The 26,000-nt window shown below is 53.5% G+C and overlaps 2 protein-coding genes across 4 annotated transcripts; both read right to left on the bottom strand.

The window, feature by feature from the left end:
* Nucleotides 1-7,131: 7,131 nt before the first annotated feature.
* On the bottom strand, nt 7,132-9,605 carry LOC106860896 (P2Y purinoceptor 1-like). Of its 3 annotated transcripts, XR_015807342.1 has the most exons (3): nt 8,437-9,605; nt 8,184-8,322; nt 7,132-7,355 (listed from the first exon to the last, which is right to left on the bottom strand). XR_015807342.1 is itself a non-coding variant. In XM_088175024.1 (2 exons), the coding sequence occupies exons 1-2, from the start codon at nt 9,452-9,454 to the stop codon at nt 8,234-8,236; spliced, it is 1,107 nt and encodes a 368-aa protein (XP_088031150.1). In that variant the 5' UTR covers nt 9,455-9,605; the 3' UTR covers nt 7,132-8,233. The 3 variants fall into 3 exon arrangements, 2 of the variants coding, with proteins under 2 accessions (XP_088031150.1, XP_014744486.1); XM_088175024.1 differs by having other exon boundaries at nt 7,132-8,322; XM_014889000.2 differs by having other exon boundaries at nt 7,132-9,605.
* Nucleotides 9,606-13,243: 3,638 nt separating this feature from the next.
* CCN5 (cellular communication network factor 5) lies at nt 13,244-18,846 on the bottom strand. The gene is made up of 5 exons (XM_088175025.1): nt 18,695-18,846; nt 16,203-16,419; nt 15,341-15,592; nt 14,950-15,143; nt 13,244-14,423 (listed from the first exon to the last, which is right to left on the bottom strand). The coding sequence occupies exons 1-5, from the start codon at nt 18,752-18,754 to the stop codon at nt 14,400-14,402; spliced, it is 747 nt and encodes a 248-aa protein (XP_088031151.1). The 5' UTR covers nt 18,755-18,846; the 3' UTR covers nt 13,244-14,399.
* Nucleotides 18,847-26,000: the final 7,154 nt, after the last annotated feature.

The raw sequence follows: 26,000 nt of genomic DNA, 5'->3' as shown, positions 1-26,000 counted from the left end.
TGCAGACACAGCATTCCTGATTGGATCCAGGCTGGATGTAGTGTTTGCCTCTGTCCCATGACTCCACAAATCATCCTGTAAAACATCCTCCTGCATGCTGGAGCTGCCTCGGATCTGTCTTTTGGCCATGCTCAGAGTTACTGCAGGCACAGGAACCTCACAGCTTTCCCTCAGCTCCGAGAATTCCTGCTGCCTCCCTCCTGGGCTCTTTGTAGCTCAGATGGCTGCAGGCACTTTGCTCTGCATTGTGATGTGGAAGCTCAGCAAGGGAACTAATGAAGCATTGGAAATAAAGTGGTTGTAAATGCAGATTGCCTCCACATGGTCTCCCATGGATGTGACTTCGAGGTTTCCAACCCCAGAGCAGGTGGACACAGTTCCATGTGTGACTGTCTTCAACCACCTTACCCAATACCAGCCATGCTGAACCTCATCATGCCACCTCCTAATACCCCTGAACTCATTGGGAAGCCTTTCCCAATTACCCTTCCGACCCAAATGGGTTCTGTGAGGTGACACACAGCCTCACCCTCCCCCCCCACTCCCCCCAGCAGCCTGATCTGCCAGTGGTTGTACAAAAAGCAAACCTGGGCTGGAAATGCTGACAGTATTCCTGACAGTTTATGGTCACAAACTCTATTTTCAGCCTAATAAGTTTTTTATATGCTTGGAAAGCTGTCAGTTGAACATCAGCCAGGCACAAAGTACCTGCCATAAAGCGCCTGGACCACAACCAAACGGGAAAGGTACTGCTCTGCTTTAGCAAGTTCTTGATCTCAGATACTTCAGTTGGTTCATTTATTTTGTTTGATGATCTTGGCTTTAATTATAAAATAATAAGATAAAATCATAATGCCTCTACTTAAAATTCTGTGGAAATATTTGCTGAGAGCCTGTTAAATCAAAGCTGTCATCCAGTTTGGATTGGGAGCTGGGAGGTGCCAGAGTGGACCAATTACTGCCAGGAGCCCCTGGATGCGTGAGAATGTGTCTGGAGAAGGGTCCTGCTCCTGGGCAAGGTGAATGTGGAGATGAGCTGCCATGGCCACCAGCACAGACTGAATGTAGGAATTTGGTCACAGGGAGACACGGCCTGATCCCGGGCATGCCTCTGCTCCCACCACGGTGGCATCATCATAATGCTAAAAATGCCTTCCCTGCATCACAGCCTGTGGGACTGCCTGGAAGGTCAGGGCTGGGGGGGGGGGGGGGGGGACAAAGGCTCTGGGAAGGAATTACAAATATGTCAGGCTCTTTCGGAGAATTCCCCGGTGACAGCTTTGCCCCTGTCCTAGAGGCAGCCCACGCCGTGGTAGCGCTGCACTGCGGGATTGGGAAGGTCCTGAACAGCTGCAGGGATCCTGCGGGACACACCCAGGGGAGGGATGGGCTGTGCCATGCTGGGTGCCATGAGGTGAGCGCTCGGTGGCCTCGGTGCCAAAGGTGCCTGCCCGCAGGGGGGGTGCACTAACCGGGTCCCCATGGCACCCCATGGCACCCCATGGCACCGCCCTTCCCAAAGTGCCGCCGCCGTGGGCTGGAGGGGCAGGGGGCAGCGCCTGTGACTTCAGGATGTGTTTCAGGGAGGAAGGGAGGCGGGTTCCCAGCTGAGCCCCGCTCCGGCTGGGACAGCCGGGGACAGCGGGGACAGCCGGGGCGCTGAGCCGGTGGCGCTGCCGCGGCCCCCGGAGCTCCGATTCCAGGGCAGACAGTTTACAGCAAATGGCTCCTTTCGATTCTAAAAATAACCCGCTAGGAAACAAATCGGCCCCGGGACTTCAGCTGGAGAAAAGTGCATTTATCAGTAAAATTCAAGATGTCCTTTCCTGTTTTTCTCTGAAGAACCGGTGCTGAGTGATTGAGCTTCCCAGCCAGGCACCGACTTCTTTCAATGCAGGGTTTGATTCCTCCAAGAAGATTCATTTTTCTTCCCCTGCTAGCGATGCTCCATGGCTGGTCCCACACTCCACTGGCCAGAACGGCTCTGGCTTTGGGGCCACAAGCGATTTCCCAGCTAAGGGAGCTGAAAATGCCCTGTGAAAATGTTCCTGCTGCCCATGCCTGAGAGCACAGCGGGTTCCCAGTGGGGAATGAACAGAACAAAATGAAATATTTGTTTTCTCTTGCAGTGTAAGCACCGTGTCAGGATTTCTTTCTTCCTCCACCTTAAAACTGCAGATTTTACTAATTCTTGTTTATATACAAAGAGTTTCCAGTTGTTTCTCTCCAGGCTTTTCTCTGCAAGTATTAACTGGGGAGATAAGATACATCCTCTCTGAATTGCAAATGCAAAAATGTCCCTCTGTTAGCTTGGCCCAGCTGCTTGTCCCCTGCTCCAGCCCTGGCCCTTTCTCTGCAGCCATGCTCAGGGGCCATGTGGTACCTGGGGCGCAGCAAATGGTGGCACAGGAATCACAGCTGTTCCTGGCATTGGGACGCCAGATCTGCCATGAATCAGTCAGAGGGAATTAAATTAACAATAGGGTTTTTTGGAGGCAGGAAAACCACCTGAGGTAAATGGAAAAATAAGCCAGAAGCTTCTCTGTGATCTGAACCATTTAACCGGCTTTAGGTCCTTTGTTCAAGTGTCTCTTGAGGCGGGAGCTGAGGCATTGAGCAATGACAGGAGGTGATGCTCTGGGTAGCCCGTGCATCTCCACAGAGCACGGGGCACAGACTCAGGACATGGCCATCTGGGGATTTCTGGCTTGAGAACCACGTATGAGCAGCCCCCTTTTTGGAGCAATGAGAACTTCCCCCAGGCTGGGATTGGCAGGTGTGGCTGCAAGTCCAGCACTCATCCCAGTGCTGTGCCTTTGGGAGAGGATGTGTCCTGTACTCCCAGGTGGTCTGCTGGTCCATGGGCCACCCTCTGCTTCTACATGCCCCGCTGGAAAGGGAAAAAATGTTTGAGCTCGTGAAGCCCCTCTCCCTCACTGTGCCCTTTGTGCTGCTGGTGTCTGTCCTGGGGCACCCTGCCGGAGCTTTTCTCACATCCCAGCTCAGTGCAGTGGGATAGTGGCTACAGGGATGGACCTGTTGTTTCAGCTTTGCACACAGAAAAATTCTTTCTGCCAACAGCCCCGAGGAAGCTGCAGCACCTCATGATGGGTAGTGCAGACCTGCTGGGGTCTTGGGTAGCCAAAGGCTCATGGATGAGCTGCATCCCAAAGGAACTGCATCCCCATCTCCTCTGGACTCTCAGGATGGCACTGTGTGGCCAGCACTATACACTTTCAAAGGGGGATTTTTGCCTCCAAACCCAGTGACACTTCATTCAGTGACAATTCCTGGCTCTTGGCATCCCCACCAGTGAACCTACCCCTGAGCTCTCCTCCGTGCCAGCAGCTTCCCGTTGCCATGGGACTGTCTCCCCACTGCCTGGACTGGAGACACGGAGGTTCTGTAAGGTGGACTGTGCTGGTAAGAGCAGACTGGGAGCTGTGGTGAGTGCTTGTCCCACCTCTGCTGAGCACAGAGGTGCACCTCTGCACCGCCACATGTGAGCAAAGACAGCCAGGACAGAGTTAATCTGTCTCCTGTCCTTGGATGTCCTGAGCACAGCATGGAAGCAGCCTTTCCAAGGAGGAGCTGTGGTGCCTTTGGAAAGCCTGGGAGCTCTCTGATGCTCCTTAGGGTAAACTTTTTGCCCGTAAGCCCAAACAAGCAGAAGAATTTCACGCTGGCTGGGCTGTGCATTGGCACGAAGGGCTCTTCAGGGAGCCAGATTGGATCTCAGTGTCTCCTGCTCATGACAGAGCGGAGGTGTTGGGCAAAATTCAAATGATAGCTTCCTCCCAGGATGCTGAGGAAGCAGCACAGGTCGTGGTGCACTGAGCATCTCCCGGGGGTTTCTCACTGCCCCACTCCTGCACTGGCGCCTGCCTTGAGCAGCGATCTGGAGCAAGGAGCGCTTGCTGCGGGGAATATTTAAAGAAATGGCGTGGAAAATGGCACAACTCTTGTATACCTGGGCTCGGCGAGTCCTCCAGGACAGATCCGTGCCCGCAGGGTGCAGCCGCAGTCGCTCTGTAGCGCACGTACCGATGTAGCCTGGGGATGGAACTGCGGGGATGGAGCAGCGGGGATGGAACGGCCGGGGATGGAGCGGTGGGGATGGAGCGGTGGGGATGGAGCGGTGGGGATGGAGCGGATGGAGCAGCGGGGATGGAACGGCGGGGATGGAGCGGTGGGGATGGAACGGCCGGGGATGGAACGGCCAGGGCTGGCCCTGCGCTCCTCGCTCTCACGCTGCCCAGGTCCCGCGCAGCACGGCATCACCTATTTATAGCTGCACGCACTGCAGGAGAAGCATTGGACTGATGGCTTCACACAGGCACGCTAAGTGTTGTGCTATTTCTGTGATTTGCTCTCTCCTGCACAAGCTGTTGGTCCCTCGGATGCCAAAGCACTCCACGTAGTATAGACAAAGAATCAGCTTTTTCTATTTTATTAAAATATTCACCAACAGCACCCAGTGGCAGGTATATTTACCATTTTTCCCAGTTCACCTGGATAATTGCATCTACTATTCCTTCCCAGTCGGATCGATATCCTTGGTAAATAAGATAACCTGTCAGCTCTATTGTCACTGCAGCCAAAGGTACTTCAGCAATGAAATTGCTTTGCTGGAGAAATAAATGCCTCTCAGAATGTGAGGATGCTGTGACCTTTCATTAGTGACCTGAGTGACTCACTCCTTTTTGTGTGCACACTGCAGCCTCCCACCACACTGTAAAAGATGCTCCACAAAGTTCTGCTGCTGTGCCTGGAGTAATGGGGAGCCACGTCCTGCAGGAGCCTCCTGCTCTGGCTGCTTCTCCTCCAGCTTCACACACAGTGCTCACACCTCACTTGGGCCTGAGGGCTCTCCCATTATGGCCATGGCCTGTTTGTCCAACAGGGACCTGGGCACCATCTCAGTCCCTTAATGATGTTCCCAGCACCCCCAGCCCCTGTGTGCAGCAGTTCCTGCTCTCCCAGGCTGTGGAAGTCTCTGACACAAAGGCATGAGTCCATGCTCTCAGCACAGGGCAGCCAACCCACACTTGTTTAGCAATCAGGGCTTCCTGATTGCTAAAACTGGCCATATCAACACCCCTGAACTCAGTCAGAGCCAGATTTTATCTAATGTGTGCAAAATGAAATAAAGAATTAATCAGAGTTGAGTTCCTGTGCATTTAGATGTTGCTGATAGCAATATTTTCTTCTTGTAGAGTATTTTGCATGCCAAAAAACCCACCAGTTCTGCGTTTTGGAGGAAGAAAGCGGTTGTACATCTGTGCATCTGTACATGTGCCTGTAATTTCTGCCTGACTGGCTTCCCTGGGCTGTCAGCTTAAAAGTTCTCTGTAACATAACAAACCCTGACTGTGTTTGCAACATATCCTCAACCAAGAGCGGTTTATTTAATGAAGCAAGAAATGCTGCCAAATTTCCGGGCTTGATCCTGATCCCATTAGTGTCAGGAGGGGAATTCCCACCGTGTTTGATTTATTGGTTGGGTCTAATCTTGGTAAAGGAGTTAAAAATCTGCTTTCAGCTTGATTTTGCAGACAAGACCATTGCTCCATGCTGCTGTACCAGAGAGGCTGTGGGAAAAGCAGAGAGTGCAGGTGGGATTCCTCTCACTTGCTTTTAGACATTTTAAAGGTCTGTCAACAGCCAAGGGAGGGAAAGAGGAACGTTCAGCACATCATAAGCCAGGAGCCCAAAAGGGGTGATGATTCAGGAGGCAACCATGGCACAGCTTCTCCAGTGGCACTGGCCCCTTCCTGTCAGCAGCAAATGCTTGTGTGTGGCCCTGCCAGTGTCTGGCAGAGAGCTGGGAGAAGGAGGATTATGACAGTTCCCCACCTTCCCTGCCCGTTTACCCACTCCCAAAAGTTCTTCCCAAGCCACAAGTGGGAGCTGGGACAGACTGGGTGCTGCCCATGCTGGTTTCTCCAGGATGATCACATTCCCTGGTGCCAGAGAGAGCTGGGAGGTTTTGAGGGGGGAGCAGTGCCCACACACCTCCCTGTCCCACAGAGAGCAGCAGCTGCCTTTGGGAGGGAAGGAACATCCCTGGCAGCGAGGGCAGGAAGGAGGGATGGGGGAGGGAAGGCTGGAGGAAGGAGGGTGGTTTTATTGCCCCATCATCAGCTGTGGAGAGGCTCATGTGCCAGGAGTTGAACCTTAATCACACACACGCCTATAAAGGGAAAGCTCATTCCTTCCAGTTCATATAGGAAGCAGCACAATCTGAGAATCAAGGGGACTGTGAAATTGTAGATTAAAAAAAGAATTAAAAATCCGACTCTAAATAGCTCAGACATCAATACACAGATCCTTACTGGCTTTTGCTGCTTTGACAGATACGGAATACACAAAACTGTGCAGATTTGTACCTGTAACTGTCCCTGGGGCTCAGAGATCCTTCTTAGGACACAGATCTTTAAATCATGATTAAAAGTGAAGGGAGGGGGCACTGGATTAGGCAAGAAGACACATCTGGGCACAAGGATGCAGGGGCTGAGAGCAGAGTTTGCTGGCACTTCCTACTCAGCGTTTCTTCCCCAGCATGCAGTGATGCTTTATTCAATCAATCCTGACCAAAGTGGGGGCAGTGACAGGGTGTCACAGCTCCCATGGGCTGTGGGAGCCAAGGCTGGTTCTGTGGGGAGCTGTAGCACCTTAGACAGGATCCATGTGTGAAGATGGAAGAGCTGGGCAGCTTTCAGAGGCGTGGGTGTTTTTTGAGGAAAGGAGGAGAGTTCAGAGCTCTGCAGAAGCCCAGATCTGGAGCATGTGTGCAAGGAGAGGTCTGATCCTAATGTCTCAATCTCCCTACTACAGAGAGAGTTCATTGGTGAATTTATGAATTTATCTTTGGTTTTCCTCTGGATGAAGTGAGAGCTGGACTTTTCAGGCTCTGCTGGACCCCTGACTGGAGCTGAGCAGACTCCTCAGTGTGTGCCTGTCACAGATCACTCTCCACCCACTGCCTGCAGTCTCCCAGCAGTTCCCTGTCTGCAGAGCACTGGGAAGATCATCACCACTCCCTGAGCAGGCAGGCCCTTGCTCCAACCCTCAGGCCAGATGGTTCCCAGCTTCCCATAAAGCTTTAAAAGAAGCCAGACGACTCACAACTGAAAGCACGAGGTGTTTATTTGCACTGTAGACATATAAACTGCACGGAAAGCCAGCTGTGCTCCCTCCACTGCCCAGCTAAGGTGGGTCCATGTGAGGAGCAGCTGACAGAGATAAATGTCAGGAAAAGAGCACGACATCCGTCCATGGGTCAGTGCTTTCCCAGAAAGGGCTGATTTTAATTCTCAGTCCACTTCCTTCAGCTGAGCTCCAAAAGCTGCCTGCTGCAAATCACATTATTGAATTGTTCAAGCTATTGTAGTGGGTAACACCACTATTAAAAACCAAAATGCTGCTTGGGAGCCTCTGCTCACCTCAAAGAGACCTGCAACCCCTGGTGATGACAGATATCTGCCCTTGCCATCACACTCTGCCTTCACAAGCCTTCACACCAGTGCTGCTTCTCTTTTTATTTGCACATCTAATTTTTATAAGTCACATCTAATGCTCTTGCAAAGCTGGATGCAAGATGCAAGCACTCACCTGAAGATTTGTAAACTCTCTTGGCATTTTCCTACTGAAAGCAGGAGCTCAGGGTACTGCAGTCATTTACCTTCCAAAATAAACCCCAACCAATAGCTTCCAAAACCTATAAATGCCCATTTGTTAGTTCGGCTGTGTGCTCTTCCAAAAGAGAGGGAGTAATGGCAAAAATGTTCTTTTTCTTCTGCAAAGGATGTGGGCAGTAGAGGATCCCACAGATCCTGAAACAGCTCAGTCACCCCAGAACTGGAACAACTTAGTAATGTACTTAAAACTTGATTTTAAAATTAATATTTCCACTTCCAAGGCTCTTCCCCTGCTGCAAAAATTTGCCCTCTCAGCTGTTCTGCAACGCAAGACCTCTCCTTAGATGAAAGAGGGAATCCTGTCTCAAAGCCATGCACAGTAGAGTAGAGAGGATGCAGTGAAGGGACAAGGTGTCATTCCCTCCCATCCATCCCTCAGTCACAGAGGATTTGGGCATTGAGGGGTTGTTAACCAGCTCAGACTGCTGCATGAAAGGCAGGAAGGAAATACTTTGTACTGGAGCAAACGTGATCATCTCTTACCATCTCCAGGCGTGCTGCAGGCAAAATGGTTGGGTTGAGTAGTTTTGCTTTTAAAATCTGGTCCCAGTTTTCTCTTCGGTGCTGACAGTCCTGCCTGTCCCTTGTGTGCACGGAGCCCGTGACGCTGCTGTCACCATGTCTGCAAAGCAGGTGTCAAGGTGAGGGGCTGCCCCCAGGGAGGGGCCAAGCACAAGCTGATGCTGCAGAAGCAGGGGTGTCAGGTGTCAGAGCTCGTTAGAAGCCTCTCCCTTACAATGAATGATGTCTCTCTTCTCAGCTGCCTGGCAAGAGGTTTTGCTCCCGAAGAATGACCTCAGACACTGCCTGGCGCTCTGGTGGACGGTCCTCACTCGTGACCTCCAGTCTTTGCTGGTAACCACATAGAGCAGGGGGTTGAGAGCGCTGTTGAGGCTGGCCAGGCCCCGAGTCACCTGGTAGGAAATGTAGACCTTTGAAGCCTGTGTGCAGGACCCTTGCGGTCGCCAGCGAAAAAACAAGTTGAGGTTTCTGAAGATGTGGTAGGGGAGAAAGCAGACGGAAAAGAGAACCATGACGAGAACCACCAGTGCGATGCTTCTCCTCCTGAGGCTGGGGTCCACGCTGTCATTCCTGCAGAGCACAAACACCACGTGGCAGTAGCACCCGATGATGATGAGGAACGGGATGACAAACCCAGTCACGGTGACAGCAAAGGTGTAGGGCAAGTAAGTGCCCAGGTGCTCCTGTCCTGTCGTGTCATGGCACTGCGTCCCCACGGCATTTGTCTTGCTGAAGGCAAGATCAGGAGCTATCTGTGCAATGACCCACACCCAGACCGTGATGCTGAGCCACACCGAAGAGGCTGCACCCTGGCACCTGCCCCGTGCCTTCAGCGGATGCACGATGCCCAGGTAGCGATGGATGCTGATGCAGGTGAGGAAGCCGATGCTGGCGTAGAGGTTGAGATGGAAGAAGCCGCGGGTGAGGCGGCACCAAACCTGCCCGAAGATCCACTTTCTGCCTTGCTGGTAGTAGCTGACGAGGAAGGGCAGAGTGCTGACATAGAGCAGGTCAGCCAGCCCCAGGTTGGCCACCAGCAGGCTGAGGGGCTGGCGGGCACCCTCGCGGGGTCCCGTGCAGAGGTGCCACAGCCCCAGCCCGTTCCCCAGCAGCCCCAGGGGGATCACGGTCAGGTACACGGCGGGCAGGAAGCGCTGGGCGAAGGCGGAATCCACGGGGCAAGAAGCCCGACTGCCATTGCCGGGCCACGTGGAGAGAGCCTCGGCAGCCATGGGGCACAGGGCTGGCACAGGGCTGGCACAGGGCTGGCACAGGGCTGGCAGCGGTGTCCGCAGTGTCCTCCGGCACAGGCTGCGTCTCCCCTCGGCTCTCCGCTCCTGCCGGGACTTGGGGCTGCCGGACTTTCCCCGGGGCACGGGAGGATGTGCCGAAAGCAGCCTGAGCGGAGCTTCCGCCGCTCCCTCGGCGCCTCCCCCCAGCCCACTTGAGGCACCCGGAGCCGGGCACCAGGGACACGCAGCCCCTTGGCTATATTGGGTGCTGGGAGTGCCTGGACGGAGCGGGAGGCAGGGAGGTGGCAGAGGGATGTCTGAGGAGGGGACAAAGCTTTCAGCCTGTTTCTGTTCTGTCCCACTCGCGGTCAGGAGAAACCTCGCAGTTTTCCAGACCGGGGGCTGCAACCTGCACCCCATGAGCCACCCTCACTGCTATTCCTGAGAGCCTTTTTCCTGGCTCCAAGGCTCAGAAATACCGGGAGCAGAGGTTAGGAGGAGACTGGCAGTGTTGCCCGGGGCTCATGCTGCTATCCCCGGTGCCGCAGGCAGAGATGTACCAGGCTGTGTGCCCCCGGACAGGCAGAGTGAGCCTGCTCAAGAGCTTCCCCCTCCCTACAGCTGCTCCTGCTGCCTACTTCTATCTTCCTCTCCAAGCACAAAAACCTTTTCCGCGTTCCTCCTTTCAGCGGTGCCGACCCGTGCATGGAGAATGAGATGGGCTGTGCCCTTCCTGTCCTGTCACCGGCACCGTAATGCAGGAGACACCCAGATACCGAGGAACGGGGGCAAAGGCTGAAACCAGTGACCCCGAGGAAAGGCTGCCTCGATTGCATTGCTGAGCAGCTGCTGCAGCATAAACGGGGCCGGAAATCACTTTAATCTGCAGGTGCGGAGTTGACAGGGAAGCAATCAACAAGGATGTTTGCCCTGATAAGCCATAGGACCACCCTGGGGAAATGACTTGAGGTTGTGGAAGGGCCACGGCCGCCAGCTTTCCGAGAATTGAATCCGGGCAGGGAGTGGGAGGAGGCTGGTATCTCAGCAATCAGTGGGGAGGAGGAGGAGGAGGAGGAGGAGGAGGAGGGAGGGCGAGTCCTGCCCAGCCGTCCCCACTGCCCATCCGTCCTTCCTTGGGAGCAGCTGGACATCGCTGGACGGCGGTTCGGGGACACGGCGGGGAAGCCCAAGATGTTAGCTGGGTGTTGAGAGTACCAGTGTGTTTGTTGATTTCGGAAAGTGCTTGCTGGAGCAGATAAGAGGGGCAAAACATTGTGTGTTATTTCCTGCCTGAGTTATAAAATCTCAGCACTATGCCACCGAGAAGATAAAGTGTAGAAGGTTTCCGTGTAGTGAAGATATGGCTTTTCTGCGGTTTGCAGAGCCTCTGGTGGTCTGTGCTCCCGGAGTGACAGCAGCAGAGGGAGTCCATGGGAGTGCACCTCTCAGGGAAGCGATTCTCCATTCTGCCCTGCTTCTGCCCCCTTCACCTCTGTGCACTTCAGCTGCTCCTGCAGCCTGGGCTTGGGGTGTCACTTGCAGAGCAATTTTATGGAGGTTTGGAAGGGCAGCAGGATGAGAGGAACAGACTGGGACCAATTCCCTTTGTCCCAGATCATCAACCTTTGGGGAAACTGAGGCACAGACATGGGAAGAGAGGAGCAGGGCAGGGCATGGGGAGCACTGCCCACGAATGGCTGGAGCCCCCATGCCCTCCACATCTCCTGTTCCCTGGACCCCTTGGAGCACAGAGTTTTCTCTCATGCCTGCCTCCTGTGTGTTTAAGGTGTTCACTTGACCCATGGTTTCACTCGCAGTACAGGTGCCACTGCCAGCTCTGCCCGAACATCCTGCATGAGGACACTCCCCTCTGGCTCCTGGCTCTGGCAGGCAACAGCAGTGCTGATGTCAGGATGAGAACACAGGGCCAAGACAGCTCCTGCAAACACATAACCTGAATCATGTGTTTCCAGGAAAAATAAAAAACCCATTTGATCTACTTGATATTTTTTCAATTGAGCACTGCATTCCTGTGCTCAGTTTCTGAAAATGCTTCACTTTAATAAGGGCTCATCCAGCCCTCTCTCGTCCAACTCTATACATTTAAAAATCATCACTCATGAGAATAGCTTGGAAAAGAAATTCTGATGCATGTTGTTTGCTCATCCAGTAGGACAGTTTTCCTTCAGCTGCTGCGTGTGCTGGCACAGAAATGAGCTGTGATCTGCTGCTCATCTCTGGCTCAGGAGTGTGGATGGCAGATCCCAGGCTGTGTGCAGATGTGGCCTTGTGCCTCGAGGACAGCAGTGAATTTTCTTTTGGTTTGGGGATTTTTATCTTTACACATTACCTGTGGATGGTGTGGAATATTTCTCTGTTGCCCCACATGAGCAGGCAAAGCCAGGACCCTGCGTCAGAGCCTCAAATAACCACGTTTCCAGGGTAGCAGGGCTTTAGAGGGAAATATTGCGAGACTGGCAATCAAATTGCAAGAGTTGATTTCCCTGTATTCATAGGGAAAAATAACTCTGATTTATTTGGAATCATTAATTCATTATTTAGATGCTTAGTGAATCAGAGAGACATTCTGCAGGGGAAAAAAAAAAGATAATTATAGCAGAGGTGTTTTGAGTCATTTGTTTGAGATGAGAATTGCAGGTTGCTCTCTAAAAAGTGACCTTCTGATTTTTACCATCACCCAGAAGTGGCTAGGCAGGATCTGGGAGTGTGTGACAGCCCTGGCAGCTCACCCAGCCTTGGTGGCTGAGTCCCAACATGCTCGAATAAGAACTGGCTTAAAACCAAGATTTTCAGTACCCACAACATGTTTCATCCACGTCAGTTGAGAAATGTGGTAGTTTTGAAGTCAACATGAGCTTTAGGTCACCACTTGTTTTGCATGGCCACCAGAGAAGTAGAAAAGTCAACCAAAGCTGTTTGTTCTACGATTTGCTGCCTGCTGGAGGTTCACCATGTGCCCGTATCAAACAGAATTAATGATTTGTATTCAGGCTGAGCACCAGATGATTGCAGTAAATAATTCTCTTTGTAGGCAATGTTTTACTGTGAGAGCAGTGAGGTTTCTTTTTTCTTTTCTCTCTTTTTTTTTTTTTACCCCCAAGAGGTGACTGAACCATCTCCTTGACTTTCATTTTATTTTCGGTTCTTGCAGGCTTGAGGGAGTAGGTGACTTGCCTTGTCTCTGCTGCTTTTTCTGCTGCTGCTGGGGAGGTTTTTTTCCTTGGGCTGGGGAGAGGAGCTCCCCCTGCCATTCAGCCCTTTCACCCCCAGATCTGCTCTGGTCTGGAGCACAGTCAGCTGGTAATGGTGTTTGTGTCATGATGGGGAAATCCCAGTTCAGGGCAACTGGAGGAAGTGTAGATCTGGCAGTAGGAGGGATGAGCTGCAGTGGGGTTTGGGCATTGATTTTTGGGAGGCTGAGAAGAGGCTGTGCCTGTGGCTGCAGATGCAGCAGCAGTGCAGCCAGTGCCATGCCCTGCCCTGCTCTCCTGCACATCCCAACACTGGAGACCTGGGCACTGCTCTGCCAGCAGCAGAGCTTATGGCTGGGTAAGAGTGAAGGGTTTAACCCAGGATATAGTAAACTGTAGTAATGTGTTCAGTGCTTTGATTCACTCTTTTTTTTTTTCTTTTTCCTTCTCTTACTCTAAGCAGCCTGAATTGAGGTGCCTCCAAGCTGCCCCACCCTGTGCCAGGCCTTTCCTGCACCCCCCGAGCTGGCCCTGAGCAGCAAGACTGGGCTCACTCTGCACAGACAAGCTCCACACCTGGATGAGCACATCTTTATTTTTAGTTCAGAAATACACATCTAGAAAGTCCATCTCTCACCTGGACACATCACCCAATCCGCTGCTCCTTCCAGCTGCCCTTCCCGCGGTGGAACGCGCGTTCCCTCTGCACATCTGTGCGAGGCCATTAGAGGGCATTTGGGTTTCATTTTCCATCACCCAGAAGGACTTTTTTACTGGGAGAAAGCACAACCAGCGCAGCCGAGCAGCTCTCCTGCGTGGCTGGAGCAGCTCCAGCCCGTCGGGAGACGGCACCGACTCATCTTTGCGATTTGTTTTTCCCTTTTCCCTGCTTTTCCCGCTTTTCGCTTGGCCCCGGCTCGCAGGGAATGTGCTTGGATGGCAGGCGGTATGTCTGGTGCTGCGGAGCGGAGTCTCCGGTGTCTGAGCTCCTCGCTCGCCGCAGCCCTGCCAAACCACCAGCGCTTTGGAGAGGAGGCGGCCAGGCAGAGCGGGAAGGCTCGTGTTTATTCTGGACAGATGAGGGGAAGGTGAATTAGAGCTGCCATCAGGAGGACCCTGCCCATGCCCGGGAAGGCGGCTGCTGGGTTGCAGGGTGGGAACCATGGGCTGGCTGAGCTCCCGCATGGTTGAGCATGGTTGAGCAGCTCAGCCTGGCGTGGCAGTGACTTGTGGGGTGCAGCTTGATGGCTTGCTCCCTCCCTGGGGGGTGTCAGGGCATGAGGGTTCCCTCCTGGGATTTTGGCTTCCAGGTGCTGGAGATGGTCTCTCTTGAAGTCCCTGCAAAGCAGAGCTGCATGATGTGGTGGAGAAGCAGCATCACTCCTTCTGAAGCCTCACTGATCCAGGAAATGACCAATTCCCGGTTTCTTGGGTGGGTTTATGCTTGGAGCAGGATTTCCCCATTTCCCATTTCATTCAGCCTAAGGAACTCGGAATGCTGCCCGGTAACCCTGCCTGGGGCAGCAGGGTTTACAGAGGAGGCAAATGATGGGTGAAACAGGGATCTTGTTCTCTGTTTCCATCCTCCTTTGCAGCCAAAGTCGATAATTTCTTCTCTGTTTTCCCAATGGAAACATCCTCCATCTTCACCATAACCACAGTGCCATGGGTTTGTGCCAGACTCTTTGCCAGGATGAGGCGTTGGCTTCAGGGTGAATCTGGGATGGGCACAGCTACAAATGACCTCCTCTTCCCGTCTGGAAAGACAGAATGGAGATCAGTGGGGAGATGGGTGGTGGTGTGCCCCAAAACTGGGGAGCTGGGCCACATAGCAGTGGCAGTGCAGGGGGAAAGAAGTGGGCAGAAAGTGCTACCTGCATGGCAGAAAGGCAGATTAGCACTGTGTCCACACTGGGATTGTGCCAGGCTGATAAAGGGGTGGCAGAGCCACCTCCCAGGTGTGCCCAGGGAGCCAGGCAGGAGCTGCAAGTCCATCTCTGGCCATAGGGGCAGGCCGGGCTCACCTGTGTGGGATCCACAGTGCTCCTGGATTCAGACATCCAGAGACCCCAAAATTCTGGTCTGCACTGCCATCGGCTGTTTCCCAAGCAAAGTTTCAGGAGATGGTTCGTGTGTCCCTGAGACACGGTCAGCTCATGGCTGAGGAGGGCTGATGGGGGGCCACAGGGCAGTGGGGATCCCGTGGCTCGTGTTGGCTGGCACTTCCCTCTGTCAGCCAGGCGTGGTGGCGAGGGGCAGCAGCTCCACCCGGCCCTCACTCACCGCTGGGAACGCTGCCGGCAGGGCCGGGCAGGGTCGGACCATGCAGAGCCGCCTCTGGGTCTCCAGCCGGCAGTAGCGGTTCTGGTTGGACACGCGGGTGGCAAAGCCCAGCCCGCAGGTGGCCGAGCAGGAGCTCCACTCCGTGCCCCACTCCTGGCAGGGGTGTCGCAGCAATGGGGACACTGCCCCGGGGGCTGCAAAAAAGGACACGACGGGGGAAAGGGTGGTTGGAGCAGGTGCTGTGCAGTTCCCTGCGGTGCTGCAGGCACAGCCCTGCGTGGCAGAGAAACGTGCGAGGTGTCTCCTGCTGATGTTCCACAGCCTGGGGGGAAGGGGCCATCCCCAGAGACTTGCGTGGGCATCCCCTCCCTGGAGCTGCTCTGCATCTTACCTGCCCTGGCATCCCGGAGGAGGTGCTGGTCCTGGGCTTCACAGATCCACTCGGGGCAGCACTTCCCTGGGATCTCCACGCGCCGGGGGTAGGGGCAGTCCGGGGTGGGCAGCCGGACATCCTCCTGGCAGAGCGGGATGCAGTTGAAGCCCCCGTCCAAGCACTGGCACTGGATTTTGCAGCTGGGCTGGAAAACCTCCCCGTCTCGATAGAGCCGGCCGTTCACCTCGCAGCCCTCCTCATCATCTTCAACTGCAAGTGACAGCCGGGGAGCCCGTAAGGGACAGAGTGACAGAGAGATGGGGATGGCAGGGGGCAGTGCTGGAGGTAACTGTGGGGATGAACAAAGGGATTGAAGTGGGGAGACCACAGAAGTGACTGAGCGGTGTGCAGGGCAGACATGGCAGCAGCATGTTCATCCCCCAGCCTCGTCCCCTTCCCTGCCTTCTCATCTCTGTTCTTTCAAAGCAACACCTCACAAGCTGTGAGAGCCCCCCCGCCCTTTGGTTCTGATCCTGCCTTCAGGCTTTCCAGGCTAGGAAAAGTTTCTCTGAGATTTCTCTGCAGGACTCCCAAACTCCAGCCTTGGCTGGGTGACTGCAGCATCCCTGGGACTCCCCTGTCCATTCTCACTGAAAACACCCTGAATTCTCAGTCAGAAAGCAGCACAAGAGCTGGCAGGAGATAGGTCACAGCCCCACGGCCAAGCTGCATGTATCATCCTCAGGAAAGCTGCTTTCCTTGCCTTAACCTCTTCCCTGGTGATGCTGTGGGATGCCTGTAGCCATGTGAGGTCACGACTGGGGTTGGGCTGTGTGCTGGGCTAGAGTGTGTGGGTATCCCCCGGGGAAAATGGGCTCACAGTTGCAGGTGCCTCCTGTCCCTGCAGGTGCTGAGCTGTAGTCACAGACGAGCCCCTGGCTCTGGTCACAGACGTGCAGGAAGTCGCAGGGCTCTCCCAGGCGCCGAGCACAGATCTTGCAGCAGCCACACCCATCCAGGACCAGGGGGGACCCGCGGGGGCAGCGGGGTGGCACCCAGGGGCAGTAGCAAGGTCTCCGGCACAGCTGGGCACAAACCTGTGGAGGAAAAGCTGAATCCATACAGGTGGTTTTTGGCTAACAGCTGCTTTGTCACTGGGACAGCCAGGTAACTTTGTCTCAGTCATGGGGGCAGATTTTTGGTGGAGGGAGGCTCTGCAAATCCATGGGAATATCTCAGAGCATCCTAGAAAGCTACTGTCCCCTTTGAAGGGCACCTATGGAAAACCATGGAGAATCAAGGATGCTCAGAGGCTCAGCACTCTGCAAGATGGGGACTTTAATGTGCCACTGCTCTGAAGACAGAGGAGAAGGGTGGAGCTCTCCCTCCGGCCTTTTTCCCCTCTCTTTTGCTTTTGTGAACATCCCAGGCAGTGGTGGTTATTTAATAAGGTCAGTAGCCCTAAGCAGCCCTGTGGGAGAGAGGAAGGGAGGGAAGGAAAGCAGCCCACCCCCATGCCTGCCCCCAAGGCAGCAGGCTGTGCCCAGCTGGAGAGGTGGCTTTGCACCTCACTCCTAACGGTCTTAAGAGCTCTCATTCATGCCATGAAACAGGACATTGCATCAGCAGTGGGGATTTGAAGCCAGGCAGACCTCACTGCATTCCTCACTGGTCCAGCTGCATCCTCTGCTTGTCCCTGGCTGCAGCATCCTCACCTGAGCTGGCCCCCTAGATGAGGAGCCCAGAGATAGGCACGTTCTCAAGGACTGGGAGCTGTTTTCCTTTGTGACTAGACTGAGTAATCACTTTGTCAGGGCTGTCCCAAAGTTGTCTGCCAGGGAGGTGCCCACAGGAGTTCACCTGGGCGGGTGGATTTTGTACCCTTGGCTCACCCTGGCACCAACAGATTTCTCAGGCAGCTCTTGAGTTCCCATCATGTCACATGTGACAGAGCTATTGCATATAGAGCCTGAGGCCATGAGAGTTGGCTCTGCAGTTTGGAAGTGAATCCTTGGCCATACTGGCCTGACAGAGCCCCCTGGCAGCCCTGCTGCTCAGCACCATGCACATGGGCCAGCATGTGCAGCACAGCAAATATGCAACCAAAACATGCATCCCTGCCTTGGTCCAGGTACTGGTATGACTGCTGAGTCTGCCAGGAGAGTGATGGGTTCAGCCAGACCGTGTAGGTTTTAGATACCATTTTTCTTTTTCTTTCAGGTTCTCCCAGTGGCATTAGGTCTGACATGACGAGTCAGACAGAGAGGGTAGCTACTGGTGCTCTATCTGTTCCCCATTTGCAACAGTTCAGATTATTTTCATGGGGCTATAGAAGTGTCAGTGCCGATAATCGGAGTTAAAATATATCCAGAATGGATTGGGTAATTTGGGTCTTGTTCTAGCTCTGTCAGTGAGCAGCATTATAAATGTGGCAGGGACCTAGGGACTGGCTGTGGTGGCCAGGTTTGGACTGGCAGCACGATGGTCCTTGGTGATTCTCCAAGCACTTGTGAGCACCTGAGGCAAGAATCATTGCTCTGTTACAGCTTACCAAGCAGCCAAGGGCATTTTTCATCTTTCAGGAGGCTGTTATTAGAAATCAATGTTTTAGAAAGATTAGCCAAGCCATAAATCCGTTTCCTCCTGCTCCTTGTAATTTACTTGTCTTTAGATGACAATGTGGCTCCTGACAGGTCTGAACTTTCTGGGAAAAGAGTCAAGTAGGCACAACATTGCCACGACATCCCTGCTTGGGGATTCAAGCAGCAATTAGAACTCGAAGCTGAGATGCCCTAAATTTTTCAACATTCCTGTTCTTTACACAGGCAAATATTTTCACACAGAGTCCAAGAGGAAAAAAAAAAATAAAATTTCTACAACAACCCAAATCCCATCTGAGGCACTGGCTTGGCGTGAGCATTCGGAGAAGTGGGGAGAGCTGAGTAATGCCAGGGCTGGTGCTCGTGGCTTGGCCCCTGCCTCGGGAGCCTGGGCGGGGATGGAGGAGCCTGGAGGAGCCTGGAGGAGCCTGGAGGAGCCGCTCCCGCCCAGCTGCTGCTCGCTGGCTCGGGGGGACCGGGCACAGCCCAGCCCGGAGAGCTGCAGGGACGGCGAGCGAGCAGCGCATTGCTGGCATTCCTGCGTGCTCCAGGGACTCGCACAGCCGAGCCTTGGGCCCAGGAACGCTCACACCCTGCTGCTGCATCCCAAACACCTCTGCCGAGCACGGCTCTGCCCCGGCATCAGCACAGCCTGCCTGCCGGCCGGCGATAGCCACGGGCTCGTGGTGACACCCCAGTGCCTCCTGCACCCCGCTTTGCCAGAACCGGGCGCTCCACGGCTAAAGCTGCCCCGGTGCCCCATCTCCCTTACCTTGGAGAGAATGCAGAGGAGGGAGAGGAAGAGGAGCTGCTTCTCCAGCTGCAGCCTCATGGTGCTGTCCCCTGTGCCCCTTCAGCACATCACCCCCCAGGCAGTTTGGAGGCAGTGCCGTGTTCGCAGGTTTTAAAGCCCAGAGTAGGTCCTGCTGGTGTTTATACTCTCCCTGCTCTGATGTCACTCACAGGCTCCAATATAAACATGAGTAGGTTTGGACAAGCCTCAAGATTTTCTTTTTTTTCCTTTCTTTTTTTTTCCAGCCCACATTCCAGCTGCCATTTCCACTCGTCTCAAGGTGAGAATTCGCTGTCCACCAAGACAAGGAGTGAAGGGAAGGGATTCTGTGCTGTCCCTGGGGAGCAGGGGGGAGAGGCTGGGGAACCAGGCTGGTGGGGTGATTCATCTCCCTTCTCCCAGCCTGGGAGAGAAGCTTCATGCCCTATCCATGATCAAGGTCTGCCCAGGCAGAGCTGGTATCTTCCTCCTGGGATTTGAAGGGGTTTGCAGGATGTCCCTGCTGCTGCCGTGGGACAATGCCCTGACCAGGTAGCAACAGGGCACCTACCCCTGTATTTGATGCTGCACCCTGTGCATGACAGGCTGTAGAAGAGGGGTGAGTCACCCAAAGGAGCTGGAAATGGATTTGCTGTGGTGGTGCTGGATCATTCCCATCCTGAGAGGGACTGTGGCCACCTGAGGTGGCTTCTGGGGTGGAGTGGTTGGATGCACATCCAATGGTGTTGCATTGTCCTGGGTACCTAATGCAGAGAAGGCTGCAGTCTGACCCTGCTGATTTCAAGCCTTGTAAATGCAAATTCAGCCTCTAAAGTATTATGATCATATTAATCAATCGTGAGAATTAGAAAATAAAGTTTGGGGAAGAAAAGCCAGTGCTCAGCCATTACCTCTCAATACTTTCTCAGCCTGCCCTGTGCAAGCTTTCCTCTTGCCCCCTGTGACTGAGGATGTGAGGCTGGCTCTTAGGAAAGACAAACATAAGCACCTCAAGACCTACAATAGGCAGAGCCACTTCTCCATATTCCCATTCCCCAGATCTTATCACAAGATGTGAGAGGACAATTTGTGAGCTCAGAGCTCAAAGGAGAGGCCTGAGCATAGGGATGCAGGGTGTCCTGCAGCTCTCCCTGCCTCCTCTCCTGCACCCCTGCCCCGTGCCTGCAGGATGTGTTCTGGAGCCAGGACTACTGCTCCTGTGCTGGCCCAAGGGATGGATCCTGGTGGCTGTGCACAGATTGCCTCTATCATTCAGGTATGATGAGAACTGCTGCTGGGTATCAGATATGTGTTGGCAAACACATGGGAGGTGCTGGCTGCTATAAACAGAACATCGAAACCATGCAACTAAGAGTGATGCCCCATCTCTCCCTCCGGCCTTTTCCCCTCTGTTTTGCTTTTGTGAAGCAGTTTCTCAGTCACCTGAGCAGCAATCCTGACAGCTCCATGCTTGCCAGAGCCGGGAAGCCGGGGCACGGAGCAGGGCGGGCACAGCCCAGCAGGGAGGAGCGCAGGCTGATCTCTCACGTTACCACCCCAAATCTCTGCTTTGGCTGCGCTTCATTAGCTGCAGTCAGGCTGTTAACGTGGTCGTGGCAGCTTGTGGGAATACCAGGACACTTTCCAAAGGCTGCTGTCACTTATGCAAGCGCTGGAGCTGCCGCTCTGCGTGTTGGAGCCGCAGCTTTGTGCATCACCCAGACCGTGCCTGGAGGTGCGGGGATCTGCTCTGGCAGCCCTGCCTGTGGCAGAGGAGACGTGGCACAGCACATTGCCTTGAACTCACCGGCAGGAGGGTGGTTCAGGACCCACTGACAGGTGCTCACAAGCCCGAGGGTTTGATACCTAAGGCTGGAGACACCTCTCAAATTCCACTTTCTGCTCTGGAACCGGTGCCCTCCCACTGGCTACAGCTCAGTCAGACATCCCGGGAGTGGCTTGAGAGAGCCAAAGTGCCAACCCAGCCTGGCCACAGTGGGACAGTTCAATTAATTATTCCAGGCTTGTATTTATTAAGGACTCCTGATTAATGGCCGTGAGTTCATTTCCCAGTTAGAAATCAGGTGCCAGTGCTGGTAACAGAAATAAAAACCTCTCATTTCCCATGAATGACCCTTGGAGCAGCTAACAGACCCGTGTGTGAGGGGTCAGGGGGCAGCAGGGCTCCCCTGGGGGAGGCTGAGGCTCAGGGCTGCCCAGAGAAGCCGACTGGACATTACCCCCTGTCACCTGATGTGTCCTGGCTACAGGGTCAGCTCCTTTCTCTGCTCTCTCCTCAGCTCTGAACAAGAGGGGACCTTGCTTGCCCCCACTCCTGATGTCATTGAAATTTAGACACAGTGAGGTGACATCACTGCAATGGTTTGACATCACCAGGAAGCTGTCAGAGCTCAGGCAGTGACAGAGAGCCCAAGTCAAGCTGGAGTCAAGCCTGAGTCAAGCCAACACCCCCCAAATCAAGCAGTCAGATGGGGCCAAACCCAGCATCCCATGCTTGGCAAGCTGCCCACACTTCCCATGGAATTGGCAATCCTCACTGGTACCTTGCTGGGTTTTGGAGGTGCCCAGTGGAGCTGTCTGGAGGGGTACCCACAAAGTCTCTCATGATCTGCCTTCCCAAAGAGGATTCTCCATGGGTGACATGAGCCTTAACTTCCCTTCTCCCATCTCTCTGGGTCCCATGGGCCTGCCCAGGTCGCTGTGCTGGCACTGCAGGGCCTGCAGGCACAGCCTGGCACAGGAATTCAGCCTCTGCACCAGTTTTGATGTGCAAAGCTGCACCAGAACAGCACATTAGCAGCTCATTTTATAAATACTCAGTTATAGCCCTTCCCCTCTGGAGCACGTACCCTATAAGTGTTCTGTACCATACGTGTGATTTCAGAGCTAGTAATTAAGTCCATATGTCTCACTCCATAGTTTCCATGGTATTGTTGTCAGTTTTTTTCAGGGGGTTATAATTTTTTTTTTTTTGTGGTCAGCTGTGCAAGAAAATAGTTGATACAGGGATCTGAATACATCTCCTTTGAGTTAGCCGCTGGCAAGCTTTGCTGTTTCTATAGAAATGAAGGAACTGCCCCAGTGAATTTACATTTTAGAGAGCTGAGTTTTTCATGTGTTTGCTGTTCTAACGTGCCATCGTGAATAACACAGAAAAGCTCTCATTTGCACACCCTGCTCAGCTGAAATTGCATCCATCTGGGATGGATATTGAGCATATTCTCCCTTCATGCCTTTCCTTTGCAGGAGACTTCTCTTCTTTACTCTACATCATGTGCTGAGCACCCTCCCTAGAGCTGGGGGAAGTCAGAGCAGAGTCTGGCTGTCCATCTCTGGCAATGAGGCTGTCCTGTGTCCTGGTGTGAAAATGTAGGTCTAGGGTGAGCCCAGCTCCATGGCTTAGTGAGGAGAACATTCCCTTTGCTCCTGGGTACTCCTGGCTCAAACCCACTGCAGAGGAGCAGGGCTGCCCATGGAGGGAGGAAGGCTGGACATACATCCAGCTTGGACAAAACCAAGAGCCCTGAGCTGAAATGGAGATGCCTCAGGTCTCCTTTAGCTGTTGGACACTTTGGGGTGGCTGCTGGATGTTTTTCATGAGACTTCTGGAAAACACCATGGCTTTGGGAAATTTTGAAATATCTCTGCTTTTGGCAGGATGGGAGAATTGTTTCCTACCCAGAATGAATCTGGCTCCAGTTTCAAACAGCTAGAGCTGAGAGAGGTGGTGATGGCTATTTCCAGCCCTGTCTGGGCATTTTTATTCCCTCTGGTTCTCACACCTTAACTGGGCAGCAGAGCCAGGCTGAGAGGACTGGGCACCCCAAGGGACAAGGGATGAGCCAGGCAGTCTTTCACCTTGAGGTCACTGCTTCCACCCCAGAGCCGGGATGCAGGGACTGAAAGTATTTACCATCTGGTGCCTGGCCAAGTGACTTGTGAGAAAAGAATTCAGGGCTGCCGTCCAGTTTCTGATGGCCAGGCAACTGCATCAGGAACCTTGGCTACATCTGGGACCTGCTGACCCCTCCAAGCTCCCAGCCATGGTGGCCAGGCCAGCAAGGCAGCCTGGCCTTGGCATCACTCCTGCCAAAGGAGAGACAGGAACCATGCCTGGTGCTGAGGACGCTTGATCCTTCACCATTTCCCAGACATTTTTAGGTAGGTTTCACAAGAAAGAAGCACTGATAAATGGGGCTTGGGGATGGTTCTGCTCTCAAAGTCTGACATTGCCAAGAGGAAGGAGGTGAGTGATTACATGAGGAGCAAATGGACTATCACAACCAAGAAAAGGCTTGGCTTAGCCAAAATTATGGTGAGAGCTCATCCTTCAGACTGAGGGGCTTCTCATTAGCACAGCACAGCCTTGTATCAGCTGTTGTGAAGGGACAACAGAGAAAGATCAAACCCATCAAACTCTGGGCAATGCTTCTGTATGATTTTTTTTCCTGCAGTCCAGACAAGAGTAATTCATAATTGTCCCACTAAGTTAAACATCCAGATAACTCAAAGAATAAGACTTTTGTAAAACAAAGTTTGGAAACTTCAGCCAGATGAGGTTTTCCATTATTATCTGGAAAACAGTGCCAGAAATCATGACGGATTCAATATTGTGATCCTCTGGGAGTTAATTTTTTATTGAGTATCAAACATCATCAAACATAAACTTCTAGAAGTTTATCTTTCAGACAAGATATAATCCCCAGATCCTGACCTTGTGTGGTTACTGACAGACCCTTTGTATTTTCCATGGAGCTGGATGGCTCACTCATGTTTCCTGATCAAATTTCTCATTCTTTTTGACTATCTCTATTTTTCTCGTGGTTTCAGGCAAAAATAGACAGTGCTCTTCCTTCAGTTCTTGTCTTGCTCGAGGGTGCTGTGTGTTCTCATACAGCTGCCATGTCCCCTGCAGCATGAAAAGGCTGCAAATGGAGGCACTCACCAGTGTGCAGCCAGTGATGCTTTTAGGTGTCTCCAAACTCACCTTGTGATTGTGCCAGCTCTGCTTTAGAGAGGGGCTTGGTGGTGGCTGTGTTCCCTTCCAGCCCTGCTTTCTGTGACTCTGGGAAGGTTTTCGAGGATGTGAGTGCTGCACGCATGAGGCAGCTGGTGTTGTGCTTGGGAAGCCTGTGGTGCTGGAAGAGGTTTGGGTGACACAGGCTGTGTCTGTTCCCAAATGTCACAGCCTTTCACATCCCCAGGGTTGCTCTTGGCTCGCCAGCAGCAGGAGCAGCTCAGGGGGCTGATGAATCCAGGATGTCCGGACAGGGCAGTGCTGGGGAGGGGACAGTGACCAGGGACAAAGACAGCCCTCTTCAGCTGGCACATCTCCAGTGGATGCTCTGCAAACCCCTGGGCGTGGCTGGGACCTTCCCCAAGGCAGTGAGGGCATTCCTCAGTGTCCTTGATGATTGGAAGGAGGCTGGCTCCTTCAGGAGCTTTCAGCATTGACCTTGGGCACATGGGGGAGCTGGGCAGGGGGAGATGATGAGCTGCCAGCTCACCCTTCACACCCAGTACTCGAAAACCCCAAATGACTGGTCCCCATCCAAGCCAGCTGCCAAGGGGACCTGCTGCTTCTCCCCAGGACTCGTGCTAAAGGCTTTGCAGGTGAGTCCCACTTCCAAATTCCACCCCAGGGAACAAAGCAATGGCTGGGCTTGCTCTTCATCTTCTGAGTAAGATGAAGCAAGTGATGCCTCCATGTGCAGGAGTCTCAGGCCCTCAGCCCTTCCCTATGCTCCCTCCTGATGCCAGAGACATCTGGAGACATTTCCCAAGCATGAACTTCACCTCCTCTTGTCCCTTTCCCCAGCCAAATCAATAAAGACACGACTGAAACCTTTAGAGCATGTGTGGGATCCAGCTGAGAAAAACAAACCTCTGGGTCTCACTATGGTTATGGAAGCAGCGATGTCGCCTGGAAAGTATGTACCAGGGAGCAGAGAGCAGAGGGTGAGCAGAGCAGCTGGGCACCAGCTCAAACATGACTCAAAATCATGGGAAATTATTTCTGATTAATGTAATTACTTCGGCTCCAGCCCTGATCAATATGAGGAGCTAAAATGCTCATAAACCGGCCGAGAATGTGAACTATGCAGAATGATTTGGAAAAGGTGTTTGGCTGGGTGTTCTCTCCCCTGGCTGTTGGGCTGCCCAGGGCAGGGTGACCTGGTGCTGTGGGAGGTGGGAGAGCAGTGATTGATTTGCTAATTGCAATCTGGTGGCTCCCAAATGAGAATCCCCCCAAAGGAACAGGGAGGGGACTGCCTCGGTCCTAAATAAAAGCAACCAGCCTGCTTGGCTGGGCTTCTTCTGTGCTCTGCCCACAAAGCAACAGCCAAGATTGGCCCTTTACAGGCTTATGGTGGCCGGCCCATAAGTGTGGGGAGGTTCTGGGGGGCTGGCACCCAGCACAGCCCAGGCAGGGGCTCTGTGGGCACTGAGGAGGCAGTGGAGAGCTGCAGGACCATGGGGACACAGCTGGAGAGGACAGTGTCCTCTGGCCTGCTGCTGCCTGAGCCCCAGCTGTGCCAAGAGTGGCATCAATCTGCACAGGAGAGGTGATCCTGAGGAGCAGGGCTGTGGTGAGGGAACTGCACCCCCGGGAGCAGATCGGCAGGAGGAGCCTGGGAGATCCCTGGAGATCAAGGCCAGGTTAGATGAGGCTTTGAGAAACTTGGTCTGCTGGAAGGTGTCCCTGGCCCTGGCAGGTGATTGGGAGCTAGATGGTCTTTAAGATCCCTTAATCTCAAACCATCCTGTGATTCAAAGATGCCCTGCAGCATGTCCCCATGAACGATGCCTGGGGCCATATGAAGGTGATAGGAATTTCCCCCTGTGAAAGCAAGCTGAGGTTGGGGAAAAGGTGCCCTGGAGCATGAGGGTCTCCAATGAACTGGTGTTTTCTCTGACGTAGGGAGGAAAGTCTCATTTTTGTCCTGCTGTTTCCCAGGAAGATGGGCTGGGCTGGACTGGGAATTGCAAGGCATCCCTCCTGTACTTTCAAATCAAGACCCTTGGGGGTGGGTTTCCACCTGCTGCAAGGTTTTGAGGAGAGAAATAGAGAAAGGGAGTGTTTGACTTATGTGGTTGTCTGCACCTGGTTATCCCAGGCTGGTGATGGCAGCCTGGCTGTGGCTTGGCTTGTCTCAGGAACTACTCCCAGCCAATTTGGAGTCAGCCAGAGCCCCAAAGGAGCATCTTACAAGGCAGCTCCTCTCATGAACCAAGCTCCAGGAAGGAAAATGCAGCCTGGAACCCCTGTCACCAGGGCAGCAAT

The sequence above is a fragment of the Sturnus vulgaris genome, chromosome 17, assembly GCF_052056855.1.
Source record: "Sturnus vulgaris isolate bStuVul1 chromosome 17, bStuVul1.hap1, whole genome shotgun sequence".
Classification (NCBI taxonomy): domain Eukaryota; kingdom Metazoa; phylum Chordata; class Aves; order Passeriformes; family Sturnidae; genus Sturnus; species Sturnus vulgaris.
Note: the sequence above shows the minus strand (reverse complement) of the source record. Positions and strands in the feature narration are given on the sequence as shown.

Excerpts from the sequence above, each read along its gene's own strand:
- LOC106860896 (XM_088175024.1), bottom strand. The coding sequence starts at position 9,454 with ATGGCTGCCGAGGCTCTCTCCACGTGGCCCGGCAATGGCAGTCGGGCT. Across the intron at positions 8,323-8,436 it reads GAAGAGAGACATCATTCATT|ACATGGTGACAGCAGCGTCA; the intron begins GTAAGGGAGAGG and ends CCTGCTTTGCAG.
- CCN5 (XM_088175025.1), bottom strand. The coding sequence starts at position 18,754 with ATGAGGCTGCAGCTGGAGAAGCAGCTCCTCTTCCTCTCCCTCCTCTGC. Across the intron at positions 16,420-18,694 it reads TCCTCTGCATTCTCTCCAAG|GTTTGTGCCCAGCTGTGCCG; the intron begins GTAAGGGAGATG and ends TTTCCTCCACAG. Across the intron at positions 14,424-14,949 it reads TGCCGGCAGCGTTCCCAGCG|ACGGGAAGAGGAGGTCATTT; the intron begins GTGAGTGAGGGC and ends CTGTCTTTCCAG.